The sequence below is a fragment of the Sminthopsis crassicaudata genome, chromosome 2, assembly GCF_048593235.1.
Source record: "Sminthopsis crassicaudata isolate SCR6 chromosome 2, ASM4859323v1, whole genome shotgun sequence".
Taxonomy (NCBI): domain Eukaryota; kingdom Metazoa; phylum Chordata; class Mammalia; order Dasyuromorphia; family Dasyuridae; genus Sminthopsis; species Sminthopsis crassicaudata.
Genome location: NC_133618.1, coordinates 122309027 through 122331502, shown reverse-complemented (window position 1 = coordinate 122331502; position 22476 = coordinate 122309027). Strand labels below are relative to the sequence as shown.

General features: G+C 35.5%; 2 protein-coding genes across 3 annotated transcripts in view; one reads left to right on the top strand and one right to left on the bottom strand.

The window, feature by feature from the left end:
• Positions 1 to 22476, bottom strand: part of GKN2 (gastrokine 2) — a 60640-nt gene that overhangs the window by 5239 nt on the left and 32925 nt on the right. Inside the window, exons 1-4 of one of the 2 annotated variants that reach the window (XM_074287147.1) lie at positions 7681 to 7826; positions 4557 to 4610; positions 2225 to 2356; positions 881 to 991 (exon numbers count right to left, since the gene is read on the bottom strand). In XM_074287147.1, the coding sequence (XP_074143248.1) occupies positions 881 to 991; positions 2225 to 2356; positions 4557 to 4610; positions 7681 to 7692 (309 nt within the window). In that variant the 5' untranslated portion in view covers positions 7693 to 7826. Of the gene's footprint in view, positions 1 to 880; positions 992 to 2224; positions 2357 to 4556; positions 4611 to 7680; positions 7827 to 22476 lie in introns of those variants that run through there. The other variant, XM_074287146.1, reaches the window with a different exon arrangement.
• On the top strand, positions 13034 to 21353 carry GKN1 (gastrokine 1). The gene is made up of 6 exons (XM_074285031.1): positions 13034 to 13155; positions 16434 to 16487; positions 16750 to 16884; positions 18061 to 18171; positions 19305 to 19446; positions 21155 to 21353. Exons 1-6 carry the CDS (start codon positions 13144 to 13146, stop codon positions 21247 to 21249), a joined length of 549 nt encoding a protein of 182 aa, XP_074141132.1. The 5' UTR covers positions 13034 to 13143; the 3' UTR covers positions 21250 to 21353.

Here is a 22476-nt window from a genome sequence, read left to right as displayed (position 1 = left end):
TATGGATAATCATAGTGGTTTGCCATTTCCTTCTCCAGCATATCCCCATTTTACAGATGAAGAATAGAGATAAAGTAGGGATTAAGTAACTTGGCCAGAGTCTGTGGCCATATTTGAACTCACATCTTCCTGATTTCGAAACCAGAGATCTATTCACTGTGTCACCTAGTCATTATTAAATGTGGGATATATAAGGAAGGGAATTTGTAGAATCCTGGTGAAACAGAGCACAATGAATATAAGAATTATACTTGCTACACTCCATTTTTTTGCAATATCATATAAAAATAATGAATATTTTCCCTTTTGATTTGAAAGAACATTTAAAAAGACATCTTTAATACATTAATAATGTGTGCTATGCTTATTACCTAGATTTGGGTCTAATCTTCACAAGTCTATAAGATCCATAAAGGAAAATACTAAATTTTATCTAAATTCTCCCTCTTCCCCAGAACAGTGTTCTGAACATAGAAGGTATTTAGTAAATATTTGTTTTTATTGCTATTTCTTTTAGTTTTAAATTCTTTATGCTTACTATGAACATTCCTGTGAAGAAACGATTTCTTGGGCTCCATTTCACTGGATTTGAACTATAGAATGTTAGACTCCTGAAGGCAGCATGGCTTCAGGAAAGGAATATTGGACCTGGCTTAAAGAGAGATATGAATTCTAATTCTGTCTTCCATATTTGCTAGCTTTGTGACTATGGACAAATAACTAAATCTTCAATTACTTATTTGTTTGCTCATTTGTGAAATGAGAATAAATCCACATAGTGCCTATTTCATGAGATTATTGTCAGGATCAAGGGAGATAATTTACACAAGCTCCATATAGATGAGAGCTTTTATAACTGGATGAAAAGAATAATAATTACCTTTCTCTCATAAACATATCGTTTTAGTTCATCCAAAGCAGGAATGTTTTCATGGTCCATCTTCATGATGTAGCAGGCCCTTCGAGAGAGAAGTCTGGAAGCAACATAACCCTTGGGATAGAAAAGAGCCGAGTTATTGCCCATTAGAAGTGTTCTTTGAGACTCAAAGGGAGCTGACTTGTGAATACAAATGGAACTAGGGTAGGGAGAATGAGAGCCTTAGATGTCAAAATTTAAAGAGAACAGACTGACTACATTTGCTGTCCTTCAGTCCTGGAGAAATATCTGAGTTTAGTTGCCTGGTTATTAAGAATAGCTTATTTATAAAGGGAATGTCCATGTCTATTTCCCTGAATGGTGGTTTTCCCAACAGCCACCTTGTAGGTTTTTCAAAGTTTCCATTTCCACCATCCCTCCACTAGTTTGAGGCTATGTTTTGTGTTTCTTGCCCCAGAACTTTGACTCTCATGATCTCTTTCTGATTAGAGCATGGAAGGCTTCTCCCAGTATCTTAATTTAAGGAGAGAGTCAGATCCAGATAACTCTTCATTTTCCAATAGGCTGCAGTTCTCTAAACTTCATCAGGCCCCCTTTGCCATTTTCCCCAAACCACATTTATCAACTTCCTTTAAGTGCAGTTGATAGAGTCAAGAAGATCTGAATTCAAATCCAATTTCAGACACTTAATAGCTGTGAAAGCTGAAGCAAGTTTCTTAAGTTTGCCTTAATTTCCTGAACTGTAAAATGGGAATGATAATAATTATGGAATCATTATGAGGAACAAATGAGATATTTGCAAAAGTGCTTAGCATAGTGCCCAACACATAGTAAGCACTATATAAATGCTTGTTCTCTCTCTCCCTTCTTCCCTACCTCCTTTCCTCTCTCTCTCTCTCTCTCTCTCTCTCTCTCTCTCTCTCTCTCTCTCTCTCTCTCTCTCTCTCTCTCTCTCTCTCTCTCTCTCTCTCTTCTCCCTCTCTCTCTGTTTCTGCCTGTCTATCCCTCTTTCTATTTCTCTCTCTGTCTTTCTTTCTCTCTTACATTAGAGTATAAGGACCTTTAGAACAGAGACTGTTTTTCTTTGGCTTATATTTATATTTCCAGGGACATAGTAAACACTTAACAAATGCTTGTTTTCTGAAAAATATTCCAAAGAAAGGGTAATTTTTTAATATTTCAAAAGCTAAGTAGGAAACATAGATAAAGAATTTGTTTTTAAAAGCCACCAATATAAAGGAGACTCCTTTTCCCTTTTCTTAGGACAGGGCTCTAATTGATTACAAGCAGGCAGATGGTCTGAAGTGCAAGGAGAGTCAAGCAAGAGGTTGCTTGTGTGTGACTTACATGTTTGTAGTCAAATATAGTGGTAGAAGAGCATTTTCCTGCATTGACGTTGATGATGGCAATGTTTTTCTCATTTTCAATTTGCACCGTTTCCTGACCACCGTTATTAGCTGGATTCAAGTAGTTAAAAACCTGGATTTCAAATACAAACAATTATACTTATTATCTTCATATTATAAACATTTGAAGGGGATAGGGGAGGAGATGTAGCATAGTGACAACAACAATAAGCCAAAACACCAATCTGCAATGAACAAGAAATAAACTCCTGAGGATCATCTCAGTCAGACCAGATCAATTTAAAAGTAGTAAGAGAAGGTAGCACAACAATTGCAATCACTTTCTGGTCATTTCTAATTTATATAAAAATATAAGGGGTATCTAGATTCTATAGTGGACATAGCATTGGACCTGGAGTTAAGAGACTCATCTTCCTAAGTTCAAATCTGGCCTCAGACGCTTACTAGCTGTGTGACCCTGGGCAAGGGATTTAACCCTTTTTGCTTTAGTTTCCTCAGCTGTAAAATGGGGATAATATTAGTACCTACCTCCTAGGATTGTTTTGAGGATCAAATAAGATGTAAATTATAAAGCATGAAGCCTGGAATGTCATAGATACGATGTAAATGCTTATTCCCTCTTTTTCTCATGTTCCTGTATGAATACATCTGTATACTTCCATATCTATCTATCTATCTATCTATCTATCTATCTATCTATCTATCTATCTATCTACCTATCTACCTATCTTGCTATCTTGCTATCTTGCTATCTTGCTATCTCTGCTTTTCTCTGTCTCTCTGTCTGTTTCTCTGGCAGTGTGGTCCTTGGAGGAAGATGATGTAGATTCAAATCTTGCCTCTGATGTCTACTGAAGACACAATTCTGACCAGGTCACTTTGCTTCCCCATGGTCTAGAAAACTCTCTAGAGCTAGATATTTCAGAAAAAAGTGTCAATCTGTATTGGTCGTAGAAATTTCTTGGGCAGGGAATTTCCAATACCAAGGGAACCACAGGTCTAATTTTTAGACATACATATCATAACCAACCAACAAGTATTTGTTAAGTGCCTGCTTTGCGCCAACTACCACTGTGCTAGCGTTTGGAGCTACTGAAAAGTAATAATTCTTGGTCCCGGGGAGTTGCCTCAGACATACTGAGGTTAGGATAAGTTGCTCACATTCACACAGCTACTAAGCAAACCAGGCAGAATCAAACCCAGGTCTTGCCTCAGAATTCTACACTATATCTATTCACTACTACCTGCTACCAAGGCCCCTATTATTTGGCATCCAGAATAGTAGGTCCAACTGCAAACAGAAAAGCCTTCAGGTATCAGCTTGGCCTGATATCACCTGGCCCGGACACGGAAAGGATCGACAGATAGCTCTTTCTCAATTCAGTCCATCTCCATTAGGAGATAGGAAGACCCCCACCTAGAATCCTCAATTTCCTTCAAGACTTCATAAAATGCAAAATTTACCTTCCGTCAAAGGCTTTTCCTGGTCTTCTTTTATTCCCCCCTCTCCCTCAACCAGGGCCTTCTACCTGCTGTTCAGTTATTTCAATCAGTCTCAGTCTTTGTGACTTCATTTGAGATTTTATTGGGAGATATACTGGAATGGTTTGCCATTTCCTTCTTCAGCTCTTTTTATGGATGAGGGAACTGAGGCAAACAGAGCTAAGTGATTTACCCAAGGTCACACAAATGTCTGAGACTAGGTTTGAACTCAGAAAAAGGAGTCTTCCTGATTCCTGACTGTCACCAAGTTGCCCTTCCACTTGAGATTACCTTCCATTTACTCTATATTTGTCTTGAATGTACATAGTTACTTATACATTGTTTCCCCGATTAGACTGTAAGTCCCTGATGTTCAGAAGAGAACACATTTTTGCATTTCATTATATCATTTAATATAGTGACAGGCACAGAATAAGTACTTAATACTTAATAAGTGTTTATTGACTGACCAGTCCAATGAAATTCGAAGAAGTTAATATCTAAATTGACTTCTCCATCTCCATCCACTGGAATCCCTAGCTCCTTCAAGTGTCACCTCAAGTATTACCTCCTATTAGACGTATTTCCTAATTTCCCGGTTGTTTGTCTTACTCTTCTAATAAATTTGTATTTATTTTGTGTCTACTAATAGATGTACATATTATTTCTCCCCAGCAAATAATAACCTCTTTTCATTTAAAGACTGTTTCTTTTTGTCTTTGTGTCTTCAGCATCTACTTCAGTATCTGGTTTATAACTAGCTATAAGATATGCTTGTTGATTGAAGGGAATTGAGGTATATTAGCATTAAGACTAATCAGTTTACTCACCTCATATCCGAGAGCTCTAGTGCAGAAGATTGCTAGCACAGCTAGAAGGAACACCTGAAAAACAAATGAGTCACATTTATGTTAGTTAGAAGTCACAGGCACTTTCACAAAATCCAAATGTTCTGTGCAAGTGTCAGACAGTAAGATACTAGAAATAGTATTATGCTCACACAGATTTTCCAGGAACTTAGTTCCCTTTTTCTAAGGGAGACACAGGAAGTAATATATACTATGTGAGTCCAACCATCACCAATTTGACCACCATTTCCTCTCACGCTCAGATGGAGAGAGCCTGGAACCTTAAACCCAAGAATCTTTGGAATAGCCTGCTTCCACCCCAATGTTGTGGCCATTATCCTGAAAGGCCATCCCTGGAAAGATGCAGCCTCTCAGCTACTCCTACAGGTGTTACTGAAATCTCATTTATTGAAGACCCAGAAAAGAAAGTTCTTGTCAAATAGTCTTTGGCACTGTCAAATGGTTGTTCTTTACCACTAAAAATACTATTAAAGAAAGAACAAAGAAATCTGCTTTGATCCTGTTTCCTAACGACCATGCATTCATTCATTCTCAGCCTTCCTGAAGAGTGCTGAACACATTTTCTATTTGAGGCTTCTCCTTTGACTTTACCAAAGGGTAAGTAAGGAATGAAAAGAGAACTTACAGATTAACTCTGCCATGGCAGCCTCTTACTTATAATAACTAGAATGTAAGAATAAGTATGGAGTCAAATCTTTGGTCCCCCTGGTCCATGAGTCTATCTTTGACAGATCCATCATGAATAGATTCCTCTTCTGGATGTTCATTTAGAAGATCCCATAATCTTCTAAATGAACATCCAGAAGAGGAATCCCCATAGATGTACTGCAAATGTCTCCATTTTTCTATTTTTACTCCATTATCTGAATTCACTTAAATCATTTTGAAATCCACTTATTTTTAACCTTTCCATGGCAAGAGGTAATATGATGTAGTGTTTGGTGCTAGAATTAAAAGGATCTGGGTTCAAGATCTCACTGGGACGTGTAATCTTTCAATGACCTCGGACTATTTTCTAAGGCAAAGTGGTAGAAGAAGAATATCTGACTTGGGTGGATGTTGGGGAGTGGGAAGACCTTCTAGCAGAGTACAATGGAAAAACTAGGGTTTTAGAGTCAGAGGGGCTATGTTCAAATCCTAGTTTGTTGTTTCTATATTGTGTCACTTTGGGAAAATAATTTCCCTTTGCTAAACCTTCATTTTCTTAATAATAATAGTTAGCATTTATGTTGCAATTAAGATTTGAAAAACACTTACATATTATTTCATTTATACTGTACTTATTATTTCATTTGATCTCCAAAACAACCCTCTGAGATAGGTTTTATTATGATTCTCATTTTAAAGTTGAGGCTGAGAGGAGTTAAATCACTTGTCTGCAATCACATAGCTTATAAGTGTCAGAGGCAGCATTGGATTCAGCTCTTTCTAGCCCTGAATCAAGGATTCTGTGAAATCCACCACTTTACCAAAAGGACCTACATTCTCTTCCAGATCTAAATCTATGATCCTATATTGCATTCACAAGTTCAGACTGAAGTCCTATATCTACCATCACTTCTATCATCAAAAAAAGAAAGATAAAGAAGTGATGTTTTGGGAAACATGGTTTGACCTATGAGGTATACAAGTCTATGATAAAAAGCTGTCTTATAACATCATTTTAATCTAATAAAATCTTCCATAATTTACTAATGGACTGTAATTATCCCACACAATATAAGTGAACTTTACCTCCTCTCCATCCACCAAATCTCCACATTGATAGAGGGAAAATTGCTTATTTTTTTTCCTGAAACCAAAATTGAATTTATGATGGCAGACAGACTGATGTGATGGAGAGAGTGGCAGCAATAATGTTGGGAATTCTGATTTATCGGATGGATCTCTGATCTCATCAATTTGGATATTCCCTCCAGTTTTGGAGATTTCAGGCCATCAATGTTTGCCCATTTTTTACAATTTTTTTTCATGACTTTCCCAAAGTTTGCCACAAGAGGATAAAGCTCTTAAGGTTCTTCTCACTTTTTCGTGTTATTGTGAGGGAAATAGTGGGGTTATAACCCCACTACTCCTTGCTATTGTCATGTGATAAACACATCATTTAATAAATACTGATACTGTCTAGAAAAGCAATGAGAAGGAAAGGAGAAATACTATGTGTACTCTGTGTGTGTGTGTGTGTGTGTGTGTGTGTGTGTGTGTGTGCACGTGTGTGTGTGTGCGTGTGTGTGTTTATGTGTGTGTTTTATAGTGTTCAAAAGAGGGGAAAAGCAGGGATGAGCTATCAGAGAATATTAAAAATAAACATCTCCTGCTTTACAAGTTTTCTGAGTTTTAGCTCTTATACCTTCTGAGATTTTCCTTTGTGTTTCTTTCCCCTTTGGATCATTCATTTCAATGAAAATTTTAAACCTTCCCTTAGCCCCAAAAAAATCACAAAAAAGAAACTGTAGTTTATAAGAAAATAATATTTTCAAAACCCATTTTCAATATTTCTCCCAATATCATTTTCTATTTTGTAGAATTTTGTAGGATTTCCAAATATAAACAAATACTAATGAAAGCTTACAAGTAGACTTCAAAACCTATAAGAAAACACAGTCACCATTTGGTTCAATCCATACATAAAAGGAATCCCCACCATAAACTACTAGCAAAGTGATCATCCAGCTTCTGTTTGAAGGTCTCAAAGACTGGAAACTTGTTCCTCTATCAGGAACCCTTTCCTCCATCTTATTACTACCATTTTAAGTAGCTTAATTGTAAGAAGTTTTTTGATATCCAGACTAAATATTTCTCTTTGTTCTTAATTCTGACTTTTGGAGCTAGAGACAACAAATATAATATCTCTTATACATATATTCTATTTTCAAATACTTGAAACCAGCTTTTATGTTTCCCCATTTAAGAGTTCAATCCAATATGAAGCGCAAATTCAAAATGATTCTTTCAGAGTCATTCAAATGCTCCCCAACATTTTGTGTGAAGTTTGGACAAAATCCCCTCTAAATTCTCTTTCAACTCTGTATTTCAAGGTATTTGACCAATTTTTAGGAGCATTTAAAGCAATGTTAATACTTACATGAGTCCTCATCTTGGCTACAGGAAACTTCTGAGACTGGAGACTTAACTTTTCTGGCTTCTTCTCTTTTTATTGGCTTGGAGATGTAGGGAGGTACTACAGAAATATCTTTTTGACACGCCATAGCAAACGTCTTTATCTTGGGACTAGGACCCAAGAACAGACCATGATATGCCAGAAAGGAATTAGTCACCCTCACTTCATCACTCTGTAAATATCACAGGTTTATCAGTGCTCCATTTTTAAAGAAAAATCAGTATACACCCCTGGTTTCTTCTAATCTCTTCATTTTATTTTGTTCATTGTTGAAATCAATTATATAAAGTCCTAGAGATTCCTCCTGCAGCTGTAGAATATAAACTCCAAAGGATTGTAGAGACTATCTAATCCAATGACTTCATTTCATAAGTTAGGAAATAGAGGCTTTCCTTACCCCTACTAGGGAAGTAACTTACCCAAGATGATATTTAGCTCATAATTCTATGATTTGGGGAAAACTATTTCACTTCTGAGGTGATCTTTACATCTCCCTTTAGCTTACGATTCAAGAATTTCTAAGCTGACACTTGAATCCAGGTCTTTGAAAGTCCAGTTTAGTGCTCTGTCCAATGTACCATGTTGTCTTGAAATTTCCTAGAGCCAAAGAATTTGGAGCTAGAAGGATTCTTAAATGTTATCTAGTCTTGCCTTTTTAATTCATAGATGAAAAAACTAAGAAACAGAATAGGCATGAATAATGATTGCATTTTATTTATGTGATTATACTATACTATATTATACTATTATGCTATACTATATTATATTATACTCTGTATGTATTATACTATAGTCTGTATGTTGTAGATAGTTGTATAAATAAAAAGCTTGTGTCTTCTGCCCATTTGTAAATTAATTGAGGGCAGAGACCATGTCCTACTCATCTTTACCTAACGTTATAGCACACCTAATAAATTGTGTGCTGAAATGGAAAGAAAACTGAAATCAAGAAACTTGGGTTGAATTTCCTTCTGAAATGCTCTAATACCAGAGCATATTTCTATCATGTAGATAGTGATAACTGATCTCAATCGGTAAAGGGAGTTTATAGGAACATGTTCTTAGAATCAGAAGGAATCTTAGAAGCTATCAAATTCATTCCACTTTCCCTCCTCCTTTATTAAAAATGAGGAAACTGAGTCACAGAAAGGTTAAATGACTTTCTAAGGATCAAAATGCTGGTACCTGAGATAGGATTTAAACTATTATCTTTTTGATTCCAAGTCTAGCATGCTATTAATTCATTATTCTATCTAGCTGTCTTCATGAATTTTCTCACATAGAACGCTTTTCTCTTGTAAAATCAAAGCTCTGATAAAACAAACAAACAAACAACCCAAACCCCAAACAACCCAACAAAAAGGTGCAACTCATTAAAGTTATGTTCAAAGAATATTCACTTAAAAATGTCCTTAGAAAATCATTTAAGATTTTGTAACTATAACTAGAGCAGAATAGCAATAGATAACATTTAAGACCTAAAAGTTTGCAAAATTTTTTACATCCATTAACTCATTTGATTCTCACAACACTGAGATGCAGGGATTATTGCTCCATGTTGCAAAAGTTCACATGCCCAATTAGGATCAGAGGCAAGATTCAAACCCACACTTAAAAACCTGAATTTGAGCCAATATAGAATTTTTTTCCTTATACTTAGCTCAGAGTAAGTAAAAGGCAGAAGGATCTGTTGAGAGAATTTAAATCTCTTCATTAAAACCACTTCATTTTGTAGATGAAGAAACTGAGAAATCAGATATTATCTGCCCAAAATTCCACAGCTAGTAAGGGTTGTCACCTTGTGAAATTACTGATTCCCAGCCATAGCTTCGAGACATATTTAAGTGCCTCTTATGAACCACCATGATATAGGGGACTGGCAGCCAGGAAATCAAAGCTTCCTCTCTGTAACCTTTGTGTGTAACCCATGGCTAACCATCTACCTCTCTGAGACTTCTCTTTCCTCACTTGTGAAGAGTGGGCAATAATACTTGTACTACCAATGCCATGGATTGCTTGGGGAAATTACCATTTTTTGATATGATTTTTTTTCAGTATTTCCAGGAAATTTTAATAAAAAACTCCAGAACTATCAAAACCAGAGGGGGAAATAGAAATATTTTGCTAATCCTTAAAGGTACCTCAAAAGGAAAAGTTCCAGGTTCTTTTTTTTTAGTAGCTTTTTATTTTTCAAAATATATGCAAAGATAGTTTTCAACATTCACCCTTGCAAAACCTTGTATGCCAAATTCTTCTCTCTCCCTTTCCTCACCTCTCCCCTGGATAGCAAGTAATCCAATATATACGTTTTCCATATTTATCATGCTGTACAAGAAAAATCAAATCAAACAAAAAAATGAGAAAGAAAAAAACCCAAGTAAACAACAACAAAAAGGTGAAAATACTATGTTGTGATCCACATTCAGTCCCCACAATCCTCTTTCTGGATGCAGATGGCTCTTTCCATCAAAAGTATATTGGAATGTTGAAAAGAGCCACATCCATCAGAACTGATCATCACACAATGTACAATATTCTTTTGTTTCTACTCATGGGAAAATACTTTGTAAAGCCTCAAGTGGTAAATAAACCTCTTGCTATCTCAAGAGGTTTCACAAAATATTCCTCTTTTCATCTTCGCTTCTCTCCCAAATTACTTAAAAATTTTATCCATGACTAGATGTATCTAGAAGCAGTGGGGTAATATGGATAGAGAACTCATCTGGAGTTAGGAAGATCTGAATTCAAATCTGGTTTCCAACATTATCTATGTGACTCTAAACCAGGGCTTCTTAAACATTTTTCACTGGTAACCTCTTTTATGCCAGAGAAATTTTTTCATGACCCCGGGTATGTAGGTATATAAAATAGATGTGCAAATCAAACTTTTACTGATAAAGAATCATAAAGAAATTTATTTTAAAACAATTCTTTGGTACACATATAATTTTACTATTTATCAAAGATGAAAACAAATTTGAATATTAATGACATATATGAGCTTGTTTATTTTTATATAAAATTCATGGCAGAATATTTGATTCCTTTTATGGTTGCCATATTTTTTTTGCAATTCCCACATTCGGTTCATAGATCCCCATATGGGGTTGCAACTCATAGTTTAAGAAGCTTTTCTCTAGATTTTGCCTCAGTTTTTCATCTGTAAATTGGGAGAAGTGAATAGCAAACCATTCCAGTATCTTTGCCAAGAAAAACCCATGGCCTTTGTTCAACGTAAAAAAGTCTGACATGACTAGATGACTGAACAGCAATGAATTAATCTATTAGAAATGAGATAAATCAAGCAAGTGAAAGGGTGGGGTAACTCCTCAGACTTAGGTGATGCCTAAAACAAATACTTGAAATAGCCAACTGATATATTAATTTACTGGGAGGAGTTTCAGGGTGTGGAGAGTACATGTGGGAGGGGATCAGGAATTGAGAAAGGGAAAGAGGGTAGAAGTAGAGCCACCTTGGGTATAGGGATCACCTGGGAAGATGGTGCCTTGGTCCTTATGGAAGTTCTGGCTTCTAATTCCAACATTTTTAGGCCATATGTGCTAAGTGATCATATGTATTAAGATATACTAGATACAAAGAAGATAACACCAGCCCTCTTTCTCAATTTAAAAACTGCAAAGGAGAAACAGGTAGTGAGTTCAAAGAGTAGTGGAGGAGATTTAATAAAAGAAAATGTTTTTAAATGACTGGTGAGAGAGAGGTGGGAAGGTGAGACCTTATTTTTATTTTCTAGACTCAGAAACAGGAAAGAACCTATCAGGTTCACAGAATATTAGCAAGCCCAAAATGGTTGTTTTTAGATCAATTTCTTTACTTTTATGTAAAAGTAAAGTCCTTTTTGCAAGTCCTTTCCAGATCAATGATGCCATGAAGGTCATAGACACATACAACCATAAGCTTTAGAACAGAAAAGAGACCTTAGAGAGTATAAAGATTCTAAACCTTGGGTCCACAGACTGGTATGGGGGAGTCTATAAACTTCAATGGGAGAATTATAACTTTTTTGATATAATTGTTTTCATTTGTATTTCTATATATTTTATAATAGACACTGAAAAGAATTGCTATGAGGAAAGGTCCATACACAGGATTCATCAGACTGCCAAAGGGATTCATGATATAAAGGTTGAAAATACCCAATCCAGTGTTAGTCTGACTTCTCACTTAATAGCTAAGGAAACTGAGGTCCGGAAAGATATTATTATATTCTATTAAGTGTCATTTTATTAAGATATAAAAGAAATAAAATAGATTCATCTTCCTGAGTTCAAGACTGGCTTCAGATACTTACCAGATGTGTGACCCTCAGAAAGTTACTTAACCTAGTTTGCCTCAGTTTCCTCATTTATAAAATGAGCTGGAGAAGGAAAGGGTAAGGTATTTCAGTATCTGTGCCAAGAAAATCCCAAATGAGAATAAAAATAGTTAGATCTAACTGAAAACTGACAACAAAAAGTTTATAAGTTTCTCTGAATCTTACCTCTTGGTTACAACCCATTGTGTCGTGGAAAATATTCTGAATTTGGAATCAGAGAACTTATGTTCACATCTCTGCTCCTCTACTTAGTGCTTGCCTGACTTTGGACAGATCATTTAACTTCCCTTGGTCTCAGTATACTTATCTGTCAAATAAAACCTTTCAAATAGGTAGTTTCTGTAATTTCCTACTCTAAATCTATGATGCTATCTCTTACCCTTCTAATCCTTGAGATTCAGAGCTATTGTCTTTCTTGAAAAACTCTTTTTCTGCTCTCTCTTATTGAGCTCTGAACTCTCCCTCTCCTCAATCTCAAACCTTCTCAGAGCTCCTCCTGAAGGGAAAAATATCAGAATTACAAAGTGTCTCATTGTGCAAGTTTTGAGACATAGCTTCAATGCACAAATTGTGCAAAGGTAAAATTCTTTCATTTCCAAGGTCAGCTGCACAGATTGAATAAGTTCCTGGATGCCATGACCAAGAGGTTTGCTATCCAATATATCAGAGTGCACATAGCTTCTCCCTTCCCACCTTGTTTGATTTTGGGGATCCCAGTTTTGATATTTATTAAGTATAATGTCAACATACAAAACCTCCCACAAACCCATCCCTAGTTTTAAACCAACCCAAAGTTATCATAAAACATATTGGATTTATGGTTATGAACAGTCCCTCAACTTCAACAGATGAGTCAGAACAAATGCAGGTTAAAGGGTCTTGCTCACTAAATAGATATAGAAAGTTTCCTCATACACTGTGTCACGGTATAGATAGAGGGGGGAAAGGTGGAAGATTAATATCAGACTCAGTCCACCCACACCTAGTTTGAATAACAGAGTCATAGTATATATATACATATAGTGTGATGATTCCCCAGCACTAACTCCACGAGATCTTTCCAATTTGTCCCATCACCTCCTAAGGACAGAATGAAGCTTGCGGTAAGTAGACTGGCCTTTCCTTTGTATCTGTAACACCAGAATTGGAGAGACAGTTTGGCATAGTGGATAGGACTCTGTTTGAGAGTTAGTGGGTTTGAATTTATAACTAGACTTAGTTATTGAGTAAGTATGTGACCTTAAGTAGATCATTTCCTTTGGCTGAGCTCATTCGCTTTTCTGCAAAATATCAGTAGAGATGGTCCCTTCCAGTTCTGAATCTTGTAACCTTATAGACAATGTTAGCAATCTTTCAGGTTATTTTGTGACAGAAAGTAGAAGATGGGGAAAGGAATAAACATTTATAGAGCACCTATTATGTAGCAGTTATTAGTGTTTTTATAAACAATTTCTCATTTGATTCTCACAATAGACCTGAGAGGTAGATATTGTTATTATTACATCTTGCAACTGAGAAAAATGAGGCAAACAGGGTTAAGTGACTTGTCTGGAATCACACAGGAGGTAAGTGTCTAAAGCCAGATTTGAACTCTCATCTTTCTGATTTCAGACCCAGCACTATACCCACTGTGTCATAAATTGCCTCTAAATTCTTCTGTAATAGGACATTTACTTTCTCTATGATGAGACTTAGATCAGAGATGAGACTTAGATACTTCTTAATAGTCATCACTGGATGAAATCTTGATCATTTAGTCTCTCTCCCACTTTTTATGGCTAAGGAAACTGGGTTCCATAAAGAAGATGTGACATAGCCTTGTTTACAGGAAAAAATGAGCAGAACCTTCAACTGATGTAGAATTAGGTTACCTAATGTAGAATGATGCAGTTGCTCTTTCAAGGGGGAATCAGAATCTCATATTCAGAGCACCTCCTAGTAGCTATTTCTGTTCTTAGGTTAATTGCCCTCTTTCTCTGGGCTTTAAAATCCCTCAAAGTCCAAAGTCAGTCCAGGACTGACTTGACACAGGTCAAAAGATTCCTTCTCATCCCTCATTTTCTCCTTTGGCTAAGGGAATAAATGCCACTTAATTATTTGTTATTCAAGTGAATTCTCAAAGTAAGCACACAGCGACTCTTCAAAGCATTTCCAGCTTTGAAATGAGGTTTTTACATAAGCCAGCATGACTTCCAACCACCAGTTGCACCTATTATTAAACATCTACCATGGCTGGAGCACTGAGACATGTAAGACATCAAGTTTAGGTGAGATTTAGGGCTTGCCTTCAAGGAGTTTGTAGATTAGTATGAGGGAGAAAAACACAGTCTTTTACTCATACTTCTCCCTGACAATTACAGACATATAAAAGTTCTCTTTAGTCAGAATGAAGTACTTTCCCTTCCCAGAGATACTGCAGTTTGCCCACTTTTTTTTTTTTTTTGTGTGCCTCTGCTTGTGTTCTTACCTATGCTGGAATGACTTTTGCCTTTTCAGGTAATGAGTCCCTATCAAATTCTTTAAAGCCCAATTCCAAATGTCACTTCTTCCAGGAAGACCTCCTGATTCTCTTCTTTAAACTTCATTGATATTGACCTTTCTCCCTTGTGAGCTCATAGATGACTTTGTGTGAAACTACTCTAAAGCATCTTGTGTGCATTAGGAAAAAAATGCTTATATCTTTTCTCCTCATAAAACTGTAAGCTCCATGGATGTAGAGACTGTATCTTATCTAAATTTCATATTTCTCCCTGCATTTAGAACAGACTTCCGCCCACTGTAGTCACTTAATAGAATTAATTGAATAGAAAGGGCTACAAAAAGAAAAGAAGAGCAGTCACATTCAGTACAAGTACGTGGATCATGTCATTGAAGGCAGCTGTGGTTCCTTGGAAAGGGTGCCGTGCATTAACTGGGCCTCCTGGTTCTGCCATGGAGATGAGGCTCATGTTTGCTTTCTTGGTTGCAATCCAATATTCCATTCACTTTCTCTAGCTGTTACTGAACTGGAGGAAGGTTGTTAGATCAAATGAGACAACATATGCAAAGTGTTTTGCAAACCCCAAGTTCTATATACATGCTAGATAGAATGATGATCTGGGTTTGTGATCTCACAGTGTAGGGATCTCCTGGGGTTAATGTAGGTGTTCTGTTCTGCAGCTTATATTTAGTCTATGATCTGGGGCACGGAGAGATTGTAACTTTCTTAGGGTCACATAATTAATATATATCAGAGGCAGACTTGAATCCTAATTTTCTTCAGTCTAAGATTGGCTCTCTACCCATTATTCCACTCTGCCTTAAAAAAAATCAAAACTTTAAAAATGTTTATTTATTTGTACAAGCATGCATTATCTCTTTCCCATTGTTCTTCCCAATTGAACAAGAACAAAAATGAAAAAAAAATAACATTTTAGAAAAAACATTTTAAAACAAAAGATTTTAGAACAAATAGTCTAGCTAAACAAAGAACTATGTTGGCCATGCTAAAAATAGATATTTTGCTCTACATTTTAAGTCAATCACTTATCTTGGGGAGAAGGGTAGCATGTTTTATCTTTGATCTTTTCCTGGGGACTCTCCATAAAGCTTTCAATATTAAAGAAATATGGGTATACAGAGATAAATATTTGTAGGTATGCATATGCCTCTATAACAATGTATTTTCCACTAAAATGGAATATATACTTTAGGGTATGATATTGCAAGTCACAGTGTGTTAGAAATGACTCCAGGTCTTGATGACCTTGACTAGACAAGCAAAAACTTTTGCAGATGCCAGAAAATGTGAGAAGCTTCACATACATACCGGTAATGATTATATACCTATTTAATTAGAAGCTGTCTAGCTAAGTACAGTAAATCTAGTCAGCAAGCTATTCACAAAGGAATGAATGAATTTTTTTTGGCCTTTGCAGCTCATTAAGACAATCTATTAAAGGTTAAAAACTTAAAACACATGAAGAAGAATATGGATTCTTAGTTCAAAGTGGCTCAAACCAGCTCAATTAAGTTCAAATGGATTCAAACTGCTTCAATCTGGTTTAAACTGCTTCAATCCAGTTCAAATTGGCTTTTATTCATCAGGGAAAGGTCCCCATAGAGATAGGAAAAATGAGATAGACTAAACCAAGAGTGATATAGATGCATAGACATAGTTAGAAGCAGAGACAGAGCAAGAAGAGGGACAAAAACCCACATATTTAGAGCAAGAGCAAGAGTGAGAGCAAGAGAGGAGAGAGAGAAGAAATAGGAGAGAGTGAGGAAGATGGAGGCAGGGGAGACAGGAGATATGTTCAGAAACAGAAACAGAAAGACAGGAAAAAACAAAGAATGGTAGAGACAAAGATTTCATATTTTTTATTTTTTGTGGTCATTTTAGATTGTATTTATTGGACTCCTTGGATTCCTCTGGGGTTCTACCTCTGCTGACACGGTGAGTCTACTTATTCTAAAATATTTATTGATTTAATTCTCTACTAAGAAATAGTTTCTAGTAACAGTCCAATTTTGTTACTAATATGTTAAATTTAATATACACTTTTATAAATGTACATAATAATTCACCATTTCGTATACAATCCTCTTTTTCTGTGTCACATTTCTTAATGTTTATTATCAGCTTATAATAAAAATAAAATTAATTAATATTAAGGAACCACAATGATATGAATTCTGAATTTCTTTTTCAATTTCAGAATATCAATGTCAGCAATGATAACGACACCAATGATGGTGGTCAGAGAGTGAGCATCAACAATGAACACAATGTAGCCAATATTGATAACGACAATGGATGGGATTCTTGGAACTCAATCTGGGACTACAAAACTGTAAGTAGCCAACAGGTTCTCAGGAAGACTATTAATTTGCATTTCTCCAGTCCTTGACTGGACACTCTGTCCTTAGTAGTACTATGAGATAGGTGACACAAGTAGTATTAGTTTAGTTTTAGAGTTACTGAGAAGAAGGAACCTAAGAGGTCATTTTAAAAAAAAATTCATTTTACTGTGGAGGAAATAGATCCAGAGAGGGAAATTAAACTAAGTTCTCTAAGGCCACACTAGTCAATGAAAGATCCCCAAACTGAACTCTGGTTAAGTTAAAAAGCTGAATGCTCTTTACATTACAAAATGCTGCCAAATAGGGAGTATGAGAATCAGAAATTTTACATGATTTTCTTATATTATTACTGTCTGCTATTAACACAGATTAAATTAACACAAATTTATATGTATATGTTCATGCCTACATACATGTACACACACACATTCCCTGTATGGGAAATAGTTACTAAACATTTACTAGTGTGCCTCTGAAATGGAAATTACTTGAATATTAGAATATAGTCTTTCTGAGAGAATCCCAAGTACTTAACACATAGCAAGGACCTAATAAATACTTGTTTTTGGATTGGAAAAGATTAAGTAAATGCAGCCAATTCAATATTCTAGTCTTATTTCACTTCATTTCAGACTTTTCATAGAGTTCTTGTTTCTGCTCCAGGTTAATGGGAACATATAGCTCAATGAGATCCAAGATATTTAATTTGTTCCTCTTATTTTACAAATGAGAAATTTAAGGCTCAGAGAGGCTACTTATTTTCCCAGTGTCACAAGGCAGTAAATAGTTATAATAAGTATATAGCACTTTAGGATTTGCAAAGTACTTTATATGTTATCTTATTTAATGCCAACAATAAAACAATAAAATAGGTAAGTGCTATTCTTACCCCATTTCGTAGATTAGGAATATTGAGAATTAGAGTTTTATTGATTTTAGCAAAGTTACATGGCTAAAAAGTGTCTGAGCAAGATTTGAACTGAGGTCTTCTGGACAAGTTCAACACTGTAGCCAATGCTAGATCTACCTGCCTCTAAAACAGTCAAGATTGGAACTGAGTTTCCTCATTTCATAGCCAATTCTTCCACTTTGGAAGAATTGATTTCTGAAGGTAAGAACTACATTGAGAAATAAATATCTCATTATCCATAATTTCCTTTTCACAGGGCTTTGCAGCAACAAGGATCTTTGCCAAGAAAACCTGCATTGTGCACAGACTGAACAGAAATGTTGTGCCTGCCCTTCAGGACCTTGAAAAGATATCAAAAGAAAAGAAGGTAAAAGACACATTTCCCATTATGAAAGAGGAACTGTAAATATGAGGCAGAGTCCAGTTGGAGAAGTCAGAGTGGAGGTCAAAGATGGTGCTTTTGATCTTTCTAAATGGGTCAGTGGAAGACACTATGAGATAAACATGTTAGGTGGATTTTCAAGAGAGGAAAAAAAAAAGCAACAGATGTTTGTTATCAGCAGTAGTGGATTCTCCTAATCTGATGAAAGGCATCTCCCAAAACTCCAGATTTTACTATTCTCTCCTTGATCATCCATAATAATCCAGAATCCCAAAGCTGGAACTGACTCCCTCTCCCAAATTACATGGCATTTTTCATTATCCTTAAACTGTTCTTTGTCATCCTTGATCAGTGACCATTTAGCCTGTCAGTTTGAGACTCTCCATGGACTCCCTTTTACATGGCCCACAACTGTTGTTGGGTCATTATTAGGTTGCCTTTTTTTTTTTTTTTTTTTTTTTGCAATACTTGATTGAATTCACTTGTAAATTCATCTGGTGATGGATGTTTATTTTGTAGGGGAGAGGAGTTCATGTGTGATTAATTCATTTTCTCTTTTGTGATATTGGGTTATTTAAACCAATTTCATCTTCTGTGGCTATGTATATTTTATATTTCTGTAAGTATTCATCTATTTTGTATATGCTATCAGTTTTATTGGTATGTAAATTGGAAAAATAGTTTCATATGGTTTTATTTTCATTTCAGTTGTTCTAATTCTCAAAATTTTGTGGATGTGAGCAATTTGGTTTTCCCCTCTTTTAAAACCTTATAGCTAACGATTTTATCGATATTTTAAAAAATAGCTTTCAGTTTTATCAGTTCAATTTTTTTTTTTTACTTTTTATTTTGTTAATCTCTTCTTTGATTTTCAAAATTTCTACTTTGGTTTTTAGTTGGGGGAATCGATGTGCTACTTTTCTAGTTTTGTTTTTGTCGTTGCTGCTACATGCTCAATTCCTTCATTTGTTTTTTTTCTGTCTTATTGAAGAAAGCACTTAGAGATAAAAATTGTCTCCCAAGGACTGCTTTAGCTACATTTTATAAGTCTTGTATGTCTCATACCTGAAAAGTCATCTCAAATTTTGATCATTTATGCTGTTTGACTATCCTCTTAGGCAAATGTACACACTGGACAGTCTCCCCAAAGCCTACAGTATCAAATTGAACCCGAGGAAACAAAAGACCTGACCCAATTTGGAACCCCTATTGAAAACATGTGCAAGGGTCTTCGTACATATCAAGCTCAGGAAGTTCAAGGTGAATATCTTTCCTCATGAATATTCCATTCCAATTCTTTTGCCATTCCATGACCATCTTTTGCAATTATCAATAAAAATTGCTTAGTTACAGTACTAAGGATAGAATAGATACTCCTTCATTCAATTCAATGTAAATGTTTAAACTCCTATTATGTAGTTTGTATTATGACTAAAGAGTTTCTGCCTATGGTTCCAAATACTATGTAAAGTTCCTGATCTCAAGGAGATAATAGGAGTTAGAAGGACTAATAAATGATATATACTATGTCAGAAAAAATAATTGCATCAAAATGCCAAAAGAAAGAGGAGAGAAATTACTGCTAGCTGAGAGTATCACGGGAAGCCTCAAAGAAATGGTAGCATTTAAGTGACTGATGAAGGATGAGTTAGATGTCAATTGTCTTTTATTAGAGGAGATCATTGTAGGAATGGATATCTGTGAACTATTAGGAAAATATGATACATATTTGGGAATCTATAAGTAAGTTAATATGATTGAAGTATCCTACCCCTACCCTCTGAGAATAGCATTTTATTCAAAAGCTAATGGAAAACATTAAAACTTTTCAGAGGATAGAATGATATGAGGAGATCTTTTCTGGTGATAGATGAACTACATAAAAGAGAGGGGGACCAATTAGGAGACTTATAAAGTAGCTTATACAACAAATATCCTAGCTTGGCTAGAGTAGTGGCAGAGAGATTAGAAGGAGAAAAAAAAAAGAATGAGATGATGATGATGATGATGATGATGATGATGATGATGATAACGACGATGACAACGACTACTATGATTGAAGAAGTAAAATCCTGAGAAAAGCAGGGTGAGGGAGAATAGGATCAAGGGCACAGGGGGATAATGTAACTTCAGTCTAAACTAGGGTTACCTCATTCTTAGAGTAAACAGAGAAGAAAATGAGTATGTCTGAAAATGCAAATAAGTTTGAGGTAGGGATGAAGAAATCAATTAATACTGAATGATGTACTAAACCATCTAATCTTCTGCATAAAGTAATGCTATATACTTGCATGCATGAGTAAGTGAATGAATCATACTGTCTTCCAATTTGGCTAATAATGTGTATCTTTTATCTATGAATACTTAAATTCATCTGTGGGTGAACATCTTGGATGAACAAAACATGTCTTTGAATAAGAAAAAAAAATGGTCTCCAATATAATATAGTTAGAATCATAACTGATGGGAACTGTTCTTGAAGGAAATTCAGTTAAGGGGATTAGAGGAGTCTGTTCAATAGGAAAAGGAAGCAAAGAAAGGAGGTGCTAGGTGACATGATCACAAAAAAGCACAGAGAGCAGTGGAAAGAGATGGAAGAGTGGTTGAGTGAACTAATAGAAATGTGACACCAGAAGTCCCTCTAGCACCCATGTCCCCTTCCCTGAAGTCTTGACTTAGACTTAAAGAACTGGCCAGTAATCACTAGGAGGAGTAAATATGGAATACTGCCTTTCTCAGGCACAAACCCATTCTGTTCTAGGCCAGTTCCCTGATATAGAATTCCTTTAGGTCTGAGCTGCTTATGGTTGTCATGGCATACTTCCAGACAAATGAAGTGTCCTCAGGATTTTCACATCTATAACTTTTTACTGAGCTCAGAGAAAAGGTGGCTTTAGCATATTGTACCCAGAAAGAAACAGTCTTGGTAGAGATACTGATGTTGGCTTATCTATTGCTTTCTATACAGGAAACAGCTTCTTTTTCTATAGTGGTTCATGCTTCAATGCTAATCTCCTCTGGCTTGTGAACATCTCCCTTTGTGGACAGACAACAGCTGCATGAAGAAATCACTAAAGACCTGCCAGCCAAGATGTATTCATCCAAACTTTTCAAATCTTAATATCTCTTAAAAAGAATAAAAAATGCTTTTTATTTCCCATCTTTCTTATCCTGAATTGTTTCCCTTACTCTCTATTTATTTTCAAGTTGTTACCATTTAATATTGAAATTACTTTATTTTAAATTTCTAATGATTTCTGTGCTTCTTTATAGTCTATTGATTTAGAAATGGATGGGATTTTAGAGTCCATTTAATCTAATACCCTCCGTTTATAGATGATGAAACTGAGGCCCAGAGAGGTTGTTACATTACTCACCTGAGATCATAGTAAATGACAAAAGTAGGATCTGAACCCAAGTTGGTTTCACACCAATTGCTTTTTCCATTGTACCATGGGCCTTTCTATTTAAGATACTTTTGGAGATTTCCTATCCTTAAGGTATATGTATTATTAAGGAAATGCCTTATTAAAAAATTCTCCAACCACTTCAAAAACTTTGAAGTCAACCCCGTAGGATGATGTTCAAAACCATTTAATTTTATTTGAATTTTTACTGTACAATGAAGAACATTATAGTGAAGCCTTTGTGTAGTATACATTTATTTTATTGAACAAGTTAACAGAGTAAACATTTAATTTTTAAAGGTAGGCTAATACTAGACATTTCTAATGGTTTTATTTTTAATGGTTAATGGGGCTATGCTTTTAATGCATCTCTAATGGTTTTAATAGTATATGACCCAAACATTAAAAGACCCAATGATTTTAAAGTAAAAAATATGACGGATGGAAGCAATCTCTTAGAACATTAGCCTTTGAAAGTAAAGGGGGAAAAAAGAAAAAACAAACAAACAAACAAAAAATAAGTAAAGGAAAATGAAAATTGTTTTGAAGCATAGTATACATGATCTATCAGTCAACATTTATTAACCACCAACTATGTGCCAGGCACTATAGTGGGTATGAGAATACAAAGAAAGGCAAAAATGCAGTCCTTATTCTCAGGGACCTCACATTCTAACGGGGGAGACAACATGCAAAGAACAATGTATAGAACATGCTAACTACTGAAGAAACGGGACATAACTAACCAAGGGAAGACACTAGGATTAAGCATGTTTGAGGAAAGCTTCCCATAAAAAGTGGATTTTACCTGGGACTTGAAGGAAAACAGACAGGAAGGTGAGAAAAGAAGAGAAAACATTTCAGACTCTCATTTTTAATACCA